The sequence below is a fragment of the Equus asinus genome, chromosome 22 (genome assembly GCF_041296235.1).
Source record: "Equus asinus isolate D_3611 breed Donkey chromosome 22, EquAss-T2T_v2, whole genome shotgun sequence".
Lineage (NCBI taxonomy): Eukaryota > Metazoa > Chordata > Mammalia > Perissodactyla > Equidae > Equus > Equus asinus.
Genome location: NC_091811.1, coordinates 59456203 through 59467668, shown reverse-complemented (window position 1 = coordinate 59467668; position 11466 = coordinate 59456203). Strand labels below are relative to the sequence as shown.

The window sequence follows — 11466 nt, the reverse complement described above, 5'->3', positions numbered from 1 at the left end:
ACTTTTTGTAGATCTGAGCTTCGAGGAAGAATAAAACCCAGCTTCCTTTCAGACCCTTTCCCCTGGAATCAGTGATGAGGATTCTGCACACCCACACTCCTCAATGGGCAAGTAGGACTGAGGAGGGCAGCAGTTCCAAAGACCCCTTTCCTGGGCAAGAATCTCTTTAAGTTGGTAAAAGGGAAGGAGAAGGGACCATACTGATTGCTGGCCCCAAGCCCCATACCAAGACCTCCACTGGTGCTGAAAGGGAAGGGAAGGTACTGTCTCACTTGGCCTGGTTTTAGGACCCAGAGTAGAAATGGAGACAGTGTGTTTGTGTGCGAGTGTGTCTACATTCTTGGGTATGTCTAAGCTTCCATGTGGGGCCATCATGGGGGACAGCCCAGGCTTGGCACAGGAAACCTCACCTGTGTCATACCTACCTGAACACTATCTGACAGAATAGGTAGTAGTAGTTACTCTGATTTGCTGCCTCCCTTCTGGTCCCCACCAGCTATTCTGTGAATAGCAAATCAGTAAGTCTAGCCCTTCTGTCTTTTCAGGTGGGGAATGTAAAGGGTTATCTCTCTGGGGAAACAACTAGGGGGCTTTCCCAAGCAATTAGAAAAATGGGGGGGGGGGTGCCTCAGCCTCCATCCCCTCTCCACTTTGATCCCCTCAGAGGTTGGGAGTGATACACTTCAATACTTCCAGGTGACTCAAACCTGAATCCAGCTTTGGGTCCTACTCTCCCAGGCATCTGGATGCCAGCACCATGGACAGCAGCCAAGACCCCTTTTTGAGAGAGTAGGGGATGACCATTTCCTGGGCCAAGGATACACGACTTTTAGTAGAGCAGCATTTTCCCCAAAGCATCTCCAGCGAGAAGGCAGAGCAGAACCTTCCCTGAGAGAAGGACCAATAATAGGAAAGCCCTCTGGATCTGACTTTAGCAATGTATGAAGTAATTATTTTAATTGCTGATGAATAGTTCACTTAAAAGACACCATCATTCATATAATACACAGCCCCAAGGCCTCAGGAGAAAGGGACCAGGCTTCAGGCTGACCCACATTTTAACCAGTCCTTCCCAAACCTTTTCTCTGTAAATAACTATGCTGCTGCCTTAAGCACAATACCTTCCAGTTAAGGCCACTAGCTGGGGCACACCAGGATCAGACCTGTGACCCTGAACTGCCATAGAAGTGGTTTACACTGGGGTTGGAGACTCATAACATTGGCGGATTCTGTTCATTTCACTCTAAATGAGTCCAAATTCACTTCACACCATTTCTCTAGGTGAGCACATTACCTAGGAAGGACCAAGAGCACCCACACAATCCCCAAAGCAAGAAGGATAGCTCCAGCATTCCCCTAGCCCCCAGTGTTCGGGGGTTGGAAGAGCTCTCATTCTTGCAGATAACCACCATCCTTCACATCTGCAATGTCTATTTCTCCCCAAATTTCCATATCTATTATGACACTCAACACAAAAATTTCCAAGGCTCTGTGCAACTCCAGATGAAAAACACATTTTAGAATTTGTTAACCAGCTACTATTTGAAATAAATGGACCATCAACTAATCTAGAAATCTTTTTATGCCATCACTGATTTTCTTTGCAATGGCATTCAACCTGTCCCTCATTTATCCTTATTCCAACCCTATGAGGTAGACAGGAAAACCAGGGCAGAGAGGTTTTTTAAAAATCACACAACTCGCAGGTGGCAGGTCCACCCCTTAGATACCTCTGAGCACTGCCACCTAGCAGCCGATGTGAATTATTCACCAGCGAGTGGGAGTTACACCTCCAACTCAGAACCCACTGCTGCATTTGGGATTTGCAACTTCTGCAGAGAAACCTCCCCACACCTCCCAACCCTCCAGAAAAGCCCCAGATGAGAAAGGAGTCTCCACGTGCATATAAATGATTCTTTATGCCCTCCCCCCATGCAATGGGGGGTGGAGCAGGGGGAAGGTCCCCCGCCCTCATGCAGGGAACGGGAGGTCAATGTATACTAGTCTTATTGCCAGCTGCCCTGTGGCCATGGGGGTGGGGAATGTGGGGTCTACAGCCCCTTTCTTCTGGCATTGGTCCCCCTTCACCAAGTCACCGTGGTGGAGCTGGGGGGCTGGAGGCCCTAGGAGCTGAGGTAAGGACGGTTCTCTAGGGAAGAAGAGCTGCTCTCCCCACCTGCCCACTGGCTGCCCCAGGATGAGTGTGAGGAGCTGTCAGTGGGGACTGGAATGTCATCCAGGTGTCTCTACCCAGTGGGGAGTAGAGGCCAAACAATGTCTCCAGCTTGAGGCTGCCCACAGAGATCCTCAGTGATGAGGGCAGTGTGCCCCAAACAACCTTGTCCAGGTGGTACCTCCAGCAGCCACGATAGCTCATCTCTGGCCGATGCATTGACTCAAGATCCCCACTCCTGGAGTCCAGTTCAGACCGTGGTGACCCTCATGACAACCTCACGGCCAGACTGGGAACTGGAACGGGCATCTGGCGGCCGCAGCTGTCCAAGGAGGTGCAGGATTGTATAACCACAGCGCTGGGGCAAGAGCGTCCGCATGCGCTGGGCAGCCGGGGGGCGGCTGGTGGCCCCAGAGGGGGGGCCCGTCCGTGAGGTCCTGGGGCCCGGCTTCCCTGCCGACCCTCCCCCTGCATCTCCTCCTATGTCCTTGGTCTTGTCATAATTCAGGACCTTCCACTGCTGGTTCACTGCCTGCCAGCGCTTGAAGATACGGTAGACAGAGGAGCCTTCGTGGACGATGAGGCCTGAGCAAGAGGAATGAGAAATCCAGGGTCAACTGCTGCCCAGACCCAGGCCAGAGGTACTTAAGCAAGCATTTCTCCAGAGTGAGGAGATAGAGTTGCAAAGGGCCTGGAGAAGCAGGCATGGGAGAGGGACCAAGATAGTCCTTAAGGCTCCCAATGGTACAAAATGTGGCCATGAAGCTAAGGGAATGGGCAGGGAAAGTTAAGCATGTGAGTTGATGCTGAAAAGGTAAGGGGGAGAGAGGTGCCCTCACCTATGCAGACGACATCCATGAAGCCGTACATGCCGTAGCAGATCTGAAAGAGCAGATCCTGCCGTTGCCACTTGGCTGAAGGACTGAGTGAGGACCAGATGAGCCAGGAGATGCTGGCGACGAGGAAGAGAGAGCCTAGCACTATGGCAGCAATCTGCACCTTCTCGATGACCGTCAGGGAGATGGCCTGCCACTGTGTGGGAGAAAGGGCTCCACAAAGTCACAGAAAGAGATGGAGGGTGAGGTGATGGGTGGCCCTGAAGAGGAAGAAGCTCCAGGAGCCTTCTTGAAACCTTTCAGGCAGGGTTAACATCTGTCTCCTCTGTGCCCTGATCAAAGTTAGTATGTGGCACTTCTCACGTTGCTTGAGACCATTTGTCTGTCTTATTTTAGAAAGGCAAAGCCAGGCAAGTGCTCTGAAGCCAGACCACCTGGGTTTGAATTCCAAATCCTAACTCTGTCACTTACTGGCTGAGTAACCTTGGGCAAGTTTTTAAATCTCTTTGTGCACCAATGTCCTCATCTTTAAAATGGGACTAATAATGGTACATAACTAATAGGATTATTGTGACGATTGAAAGAGTTAATACACACTAAGAGCCTGACATACAGAAAACACGTTTGCCATCATCATCATCATCTTTTCCTTTTTCGTCGTCCCAGTGCCTAGAACAGTGCCTGGAATACAGGTGGCATCCAATAAATGTCTTTGTGAATAAATGAAGGAAGGGAGGATTTATAGACAGGCCATTGTGGTAATGGTGGGGAGGGGTGACTTTGAGGAAAAACGAAATGGATGAACAATAGCCTCCCTGGAGGGTCCCTGATTCTGATTGCTGAAAGGCCCTTGCCCCGGTCGGAGAGTCCTCTCCTTGCACCTCACCTGCAGTGGGTTCTTGGTGCTGATCGCCAGGACCTGGTACTTGAAGTAACAGAGCTCACAGCTCCAGGAGCCCCTCTCGCTGATCCAGCGGATGAGGCAGGGCTGGTGCGTGCAGCGCACGGAGCCGTCGCAGCGGCAGGGGCTCAGGAGCTCCCCCTGGAGGAAGAGTGCGGGGAGTCCCTGTCAGCTATCACCACCGGACCCCACTCCTCTCCGCTGCCGGAGAGGGAAACCTCCTCTCCAGGGAAGTCATTCTCCCACCTTAAAAAAAAACTCAGGCCTTTCACCCAAAACAAGGCAAGAGGCTAAGGCTGCTGCAAATAGGATAAAAGTTGGAGCTCAAGTAAACTTCCCTGACCAAATAGAGGAGGATGGAAAGGGATGCGGGACGGGGTCTTCTGTTTTCCTAGAATTTCGGGAGGGTGCTCTTTAAGGCTTCCCAAATGGAAGCCTACCCCTTAGGATCTGGAGGGCTGGGAGCCATGCCTCCCCCACCCCATCACTGTAAAGTACTTCACAGATGAGGTGCAGACTGGGGTGGGTTACCAGCCTTAGTTTCCAAATATCAAAAAGAGGGAGAAATCGTGGGGGTGGGAGTGGAGGGTGTTCCCCTTTAATCAAGGAATAATTTCTCAGGACATAGAGACACCCCCGGCACTACCCCGGCACAACTTCGTCCATAACATTTAAACAAAGAATACTCTTTGGAATGAGATGGAAAGTTGCGGAATGGGCAGGGAAGAAAAGTGCCCCACGGAGAGAAACACTGAGAGGCAAGGGCGCCGGCTGGGCCCCGCCCTTCAAGGTGGGAACAGAAGCACTCTCCTCTCGGCCCACCTCCGAGACAATAGGCCCCTCAGCCGACGGAGACCCTGGGGTTGGAGACGTGGGGGAGAAAGGATGTCCCCGTTACTGGGTGAGAGGGGTTCTGAGCCCTCCAAGGAGAAAGCCCTACCCCTTCTGAGGACCCCTGACCCTCCTCCGCCCCAAACATGCGCTCCGGGAGTCTCCAGCCAGCCCTCCAACCTCACCCTAGTCCCACTCCGGGTCCTGGGTGCCGCCCAGCCTCCTCAGGCCCCGCCCCCTGCCCGCGGTCTCCCCGGGCGCCCCAGGTGCGCGCTCCCATCCCTCCCGCCCGGCCGGGGGCCAGGGCCTGACCTGCTCCGGGCCCTGGAAGCAGATTCGGCACTGGGGGGTTCGGAGCCCGCTGTCCAGGCTGCTGCTGAGCGACAGGGCGTCCAGCGCGCCCGGGGGCGGCGGCGGCGGCGGCGCGGGTGGTGGCGGGGGTCCGGCCCGCGGCTCCTTGTCTCCGGCCAGGCCCCGGGTCCGCGGCTCCGAGCCGTAGTACTCCTCTTCGTCGCCGTCGCCGTCCCAGGTCGAGCAGCCGGCGAAGGGCGCCCAGCCGCAGCCGCCTCCCCCGCCCCCCCGGGGCTGCGGCTCGGCCCGGGGCCGCCCCCCGCCCGTCAGCACCAGCAGCTTCAGCTCGTTCAGGAACATGCGGAGCCGGGACTTGAGCATCGTCCGGGCGCCGGGGGGCGGGGGGCGGCGTGCAAGGGGGGCTGTCGGGCGGCGGGGGGAAGGGAGAGGACAAGGCCGGGAAGGGGGCGCGCGCCGAGAGCCGAGCCCGGCCGGGGTCTTCCGGGCCTGCGAGCGCGTTCACTGCTGCCGCCGCCGGGGCTCGGGGGCTTGCGGGGCCGCGAGGGCTGGCGGCCCGGGGGCGGCGGGGCGGGCAGCCATGGCCAGGGCAGGGGGCGGGGAGGGGGGCTCAGGGTGCCGCGCCCCGCGGGTCCGGGTCCGGAGCGGGCCGTGCCCCGGAGGTTACGCGCCCGGGTCCTCCTGCGGCGGGGCCGCCCCCCATCGCCGTCCGCCCGGCCCCAGCCCCGCTCCGGCTCCCGGCTCCGGCTCGGCTCGGCTCGGCCCGTGTGCTCGGCGGTGGCAAATGGCGGCTCCTTCCGGCGGCGGCGGCGGCGGAGACCCCCCCGGAGCGGCGGGCGGGCGGGGCGGGCGGGGCGGGAGCCGGGGAGCCGGTGAGGGATGGAGGGAGGGGCGGGGCGGGGAGGGGGAGAGGAGGAGAAGTGGCCGCGGCTGCGCATCCCCGCCCTGCCCCGCACGAGCAGGTGTCCCCAGAGGCGGGGGCAAGTGTGCCAGCCCGGGGGAGGGCAGAGGGAGGGGAGTGGCCAGGAAAGGGGAGTGTGCACACGGGTAGGAGAATAGGTGTGTGAATGGGGGGGGGGGGGGGCGGTGAGCGGGTGAAGATGGAAGGTGAGTGGTCAAAGACGCAGGTGCACCAAGGAGGGAGAGGCTTGTGCAAAACGGGAGTGTGCAAAGAAAGAGCTATGCAAGGGTCGGAGGTGTGAGGGAGGTGAGCCAGAGGTGGACTCAACAATAAACACTTTTACACAAAAGACTGAAAAGTGTGCACGGTGAGGGACTGTGGAAAAGAGATGAGTGTGTAAGGGATGGAATTGGATTGTATGAGAACAGAAGTAATTGTAATGTGTGAAGAAGGTGAGTGAGCAAGGGAGACAGGAGGGCTAAAGGGGTGAGAGTGTCTTTCTTGATACTCTCCTGCCCCACCACCGCTCTGCTGAAGTGAACAACACACACACACACATGCTTAGCTCTTTGCTTTTATGGGGGCCTTGACCCTGAGATCAGTTCTACCGCCTCATCACATTATTTCTGCCTTACTCTTACATCCTTCCTGTCCTCTCCTTTCCAACGCAGAGGGAAAAGGGATTCCAGGGGAGCCCATTGGGTTAAACACATTGGGAAAAAATTAATTAGTAAAAGAGTAATTAACAGGAGAAGGGAGGGTATAGGACTAGGGACAGACTCCCAAACTAAGATTCCTCAATACAAAGTGAATAAGGTGAGTAATGCTCTTGTGAAGCATTCAAATGTTTTAGATGGATGAATGAATGAATCAGAAAAAGGGGCTGGAACCCAAGGCAACATAAAGGACGATTCCTATTCCAAAGACAGTGAGTTGTAGTGGGCTTATGTGGAAAGTGAGGCTGAAGTGGACCCTGCTGGTGCAGGAAGGAAGTTTGACACACTCAGAGACACATCCTTCCAGAACGTTTACAAAGCAACCAGTCCTAGCAAGAGAGACAATGAAACATTCCCCTCACAAACTCCTTAGCCAGTTCAGACCTGAAGGCTTCTCTTACTAGTGTCCCAGCTGCCCTTTGCCAGCAAGGGCCCACAGCTACAACTATCAGAATGCAAAGAGGGGGAATTTGCACTAACCTGTCTTCCATTTTGCCCTGGAGCATGGTTTGTATTAGTCTCAGGCCTGAACTCTTACCTCCTAGGCCACATGCTTACAGAGAATAGAAGTCAGGGTGGAAGGAGTGGCAGAGTGATAAAATGGTTTGACGTCTTAGACAGTTTCTCACAAATCAGACACTGATCCCTTCCCTCCCTTCCTCCCTTCCCTCGAAATGGCTGGGAGATGAAGTTGGAGCAAGACAAGAGAAGCCAGAGAAACCTGTCTGTTGTCTACTTGGGTGTCTGAGCAGAGGTCATTTGCGAAAAGTCTGTGTTCTGTCCAGGGACAAGGGCTAAGAGAGCTTACACTGGGGGGAAAAAGGGAAGCACGATGACCCCAAATAAGGGGTCACAAGGTTTGCAGAAGGGCACAAGTCATTCTCATTCAATACAGTGGTCTGGAGTGGTAGTGGTGGTAACTTCCTTGCACATGCTTACTCCTGTATCTAGCCGTCTACATGTGATGTATATAATAACATCCACACGCACACACACACACACAGCTTAGTGATGGAAAGAACCTTAAAGGTCCAGTATTCCTATCTCCTCCTCTCCATAACTCCTCTACCAGAAGGCAAGTGGTCTCTGCCTTAACACTCCCAGCGAAGGGTGGGAGAAGGGAAGAGGGGAAGGCATTGCCACTCTTCCTGTCGGATTACTGTATTAAACCTGCCTCCCATCAATCCTTGAATTCTAGTTTTGCCCTCAGATGGGCATTGTCTATTTCCTATTTTATATGATGTTGGCTACATCTTTACAGATAGCCTTATCACTACTTTACAGGGCTAGTGACTGAAACACCAAAAAAAAACCCAAACAAAAACGCCCCCCCACACACAGGAAGCAACACTCAGTAAAAATCTGTTGAATGAATGAGTGAAACAAAGACACAAACAAGAATATGTTTTCCGACGGCGGTGGAGCAGAAAGGCGACAGCACCACCTCCCGTCCCCCGACCGCGCCCACCCCGCCATATAGCAAGACTGAGAGACGCGCAGCGAGGCTGGAGATGCGCTCCGACTCGGCCCGCAGCCCAGAGCTGGGATCTGGGTGGCCCGGGTTGCCATGGCACCGCCTTGGACTCCACCCTCTCTCGTCTTCCCTCTACTCCCAGCCGGGGTTAAGGCAGCCAGTCACGTGCTGTGCCGCGTAACCACACCTCTGCTCCTCAGAGCAATGTCAAGCGGTCACGTGGGATAGCAACAGGTCACGTGGCTGCCCTCGCCCCTCCGCCCCCTTCCTCGCCCCGCCCCCTTCCCGGTCAAAGCCGCTCCTGGCGGCCCCTCTGCGCATGAGCGGCTGGTCACGTGCCCTGAACGTCCGGCGGCCGCCCCGCCCCCCCAGTTTCCGCGCGCCTCTTTGGCAGCTGGTCACATGGTGAGGGTGGGGGCCGGGGGGCCGCTCTAGCCCGCGGCCTGCGTCTGTGGTCGGGCCCGGAGCGCCCAGCTGCCCGGACCGATCCCGAGTGTATGGCGCCGCGGGAACCGGCTCCGGGGCCCCGATAACGGGCCGACCCCGCCGCTCCTGCACGGGGGAGGTGAGTGCAGCCCCTTCGCGGGAATGGAGCCTTCTCGCCGTCCACGGCTGCCCGCGCGGGCTGGGTACGGGGAGGGTCGCTCGAGGGCGGGAAGTGGGGCAGGGGCAATGGGGTCCTTTGTGGTCGTAGGGAGGTGTAATTTTCGGTACTGGGGTGTAGGATCTTCGATGCAGTGGGTGTGTCGTGTAGGGTCTCCCCTGTTCGGGGCGCGATGGTCCCAAAGGAAAAGGCATTTTTTCTTCTAGGGCCTCACGTGGCTGGAGGAGTTGGGGTTAGAGTCATTGTGTTACCTGAGGGGCCGGCCGCAGGGAAGATTCGGGAAGGGACGAGATGCTGGCGGTGTTGTCTTTGTGATGTCTTTTGTGTGAGTCACTTTGTTGCTGCAGGCTCGTTCCATCCGAACTCTGGAAGGGAATTTCGGTGGTAGCAGTCTCTGTGATTCTAGGGTCTCCTCTGATCTGAGAATGGCTACCCCTCGGTATGAGCCAGTGGCTGAGATTGGTGTCGGCGCCTATGGGACGGTGTACAAGGCCCGTGATCCCCACAGTGGCCACTTTGTGGCCCTTAAGAGCGTGAGAGTCCCCAATGGAGGAGGCGCTGGAGGGGGCCTTCCCATCAGCACAGTTCGTGAGGTGGCCTTGCTGAGGCGGCTGGAGGCTTTTGAGCATCCCAATGTTGTCCGGTGAGAAAGACGGCAGAGGGTTGGGAGGGGGTGGAAAAGGAGAAAGACAGCCCGCAGATGAGGAGTGGTGGTCAGGGGAGAAGTGGGAACCCTGAGGCAATAGGGGAGGCCATGTTGGCTCAAAGAGGAGTGATCAGTGAGTGACCATTTCTTCTGGTCAGGCTGATGGACGTCTGTGCCACTGCCCGAACTGACCGGGAGACCAAAGTGACCCTGGTATTTGAGCATGTGGACCAAGACCTAAGGACGTATCTGGACAAGGCACCCCCGCCTGGCTTGCCAGTGGAGACCATCAAGGTGAGAGGGGTGGGCAGACACTCAGAGGTGGATTGGGACCTTTGTAGCAGAACCTGTTGTGATTTCAGGTTTGGTGCTAGTTTCCAGTTCCTCTGTACCTCCCCCTTCCAAACCAGGATCTGATGCGCCAGTTCCTAAGAGGCCTAGATTTCCTTCATGCCAACTGCATCGTTCACCGAGACCTGAAGCCAGAGAACATTCTGGTGACAAGTGGTGGGACAGTCAAGCTGGCTGACTTTGGCCTGGCCAGAATCTACAGCTACCAGATGGCACTTACACCTGTGGTCAGTAGAAGGATGGTAGCCAAAAGGGGTTGTGGTTGGGGGCAGGAGCGCGATTGCCCATAGCGGTTGAGAGGGCATGTGCTTTGTGTAACCCGTAGGGCCCTCCCCTGCTCTTCTTATTCCCATTAGGTTGTTACACTCTGGTACCGTGCTCCGGAAGTTCTCCTGCAATCTACGTATGCAACACCTGTGGACATGTGGAGTGTGGGCTGTATTTTCGCAGAGATGTTTCGTCGAAAGTATGGGACCTGAGTATCCTGAACTATCTTGAATTTCCCAGATCTCTTATTCATAAACCATATCCATACTCTGCCCGTTCCTTCACTTAAGTACTACTGACCCCCTTGACCATAACCAGAAGCTCTGAATGTCCTAGAATTAGGAGTTTCAGATCCTTTTATTCTCCACGGCCTTTGTTTTGAGCCATTAAGCAGTAATCAGTCTACCACTATGTCTTTGAAAATGAGTGCTACCTTGTTTTCTCTTCTCCACCTCAGGCCTCTCTTCTGTGGAAACTCTGAAGCTGACCAGTTAGGCAAAATCTTTGAGTAAGTGACCGGCAAGGGGGAAAGGAGTTTTCCATTCTGAGTCCTTCTCTTTTTGCTGAGCCCCGGATGGCAACTGGCGGTGCGCCTGGAGATGGGGACTGGAGAAGGACGCCTCTGACCAGAGTTCTCCTGTTTCTCCATAGCCTGATCGGGCTACCCCCAGAGGAAGACTGGCCGCGAGATGTGTCTCTACCCCGAGGAGCCTTTCCCCCCAGAGGGCCCCGCCCCGTGCAGTCGGTGGTGCCTGAGATGGAGGAGTCTGGAGCACAGCTGCTTCTGGTACTGGGCTTGGGCAAGGGCACCAGATGAGATTGGGGGCAAAACGGAGCAGAATAAAAGGGACCCAAACCACTGTGGTTACTGAGACTTGGTTGGTGGATGGGTTAGTTTTCATTGTTGCTGTGAGTGGCCATCCACAAAGAGGGATGTAGAACACAGCCTGGGGACTCTTGGGGGTGAGCAGCAGTCTGGCCTTCATGGGTTTTCTGACCTTTGCCTCTCCTTTCAGGAGATGCTGACTTTTAACCCACACAAGCGAATCTCTGCCTTCCGAGCCCTGCAGCACTCTTATCTACAAAAGCCGGAAGGTAACCCAGAGTGAGCAATGGAGTGGCTGCAACAGAGCCAAGACAAGAGAAGCTGTCAGTACCCTTCTTGGAACACTTGAGTGGAGAGCCCTCCGCAGAAGGCCCTCCTGCCTTCATCTCTGTGGAGACTCCTCCCGACTTTTTACACACAATATTTTGCTGCCTTAATGACATTCCCCTCCCACCCTCCTTTGAGGCTTACCCTCCTCCTGCCCCCATCTCCTTACTCCGAGGGGTCTGTCCCTCGTTCTCCCCTTCCCTACCTTGATATTGGGATCCTTTTTTATACAGGAAAAACAAACAAAACAAAGAAATATGCTCCTTTTTTTTTTTTTAAATGTTTCTTTCTCTGATTGGCTTTG

At 55.4% G+C, this 11466-nt stretch overlaps 2 protein-coding genes across 3 annotated transcripts; one reads left to right on the top strand and one right to left on the bottom strand.

Annotated features, from left to right (window-relative positions):
- Positions 1–933: 933 nt before the first annotated feature.
- MARCHF9 (membrane associated ring-CH-type finger 9) lies at positions 934–5562 on the bottom strand. Its single transcript, XM_044755500.2, has 4 exons — positions 5054–5562; positions 3896–4051; positions 3013–3205; positions 934–2758 (listed from the first exon to the last, which is right to left on the bottom strand). Exons 1-4 carry the CDS (start codon positions 5411–5413, stop codon positions 2424–2426), a joined length of 1044 nt encoding a protein of 347 aa, XP_044611435.1. The 5' UTR covers positions 5414–5562; the 3' UTR covers positions 934–2423.
- A 2896-nt stretch (positions 5563–8458) lies between these two features.
- On the top strand, positions 8459–11428 carry CDK4 (cyclin dependent kinase 4). Of its 2 annotated transcripts, none has more exons than XM_014844035.3 (8): positions 8459–8706; positions 9152–9388; positions 9550–9685; positions 9802–9969; positions 10099–10208; positions 10467–10517; positions 10661–10796; positions 11026–11428. In XM_014844035.3, the coding sequence occupies exons 2-8, from the start codon at positions 9171–9173 to the stop codon at positions 11116–11118; spliced, it is 912 nt and encodes a 303-aa protein (XP_014699521.1). In that variant the 5' UTR covers positions 8459–8706; positions 9152–9170; the 3' UTR covers positions 11119–11428. The 2 variants fall into 2 exon arrangements, with proteins under 2 accessions (XP_014699521.1, XP_070350615.1); XM_070494514.1 differs by having other exon boundaries at positions 8504–8706; positions 8952–9388.
- The last annotated feature ends 38 nt before the right edge of the window (positions 11429–11466 follow it).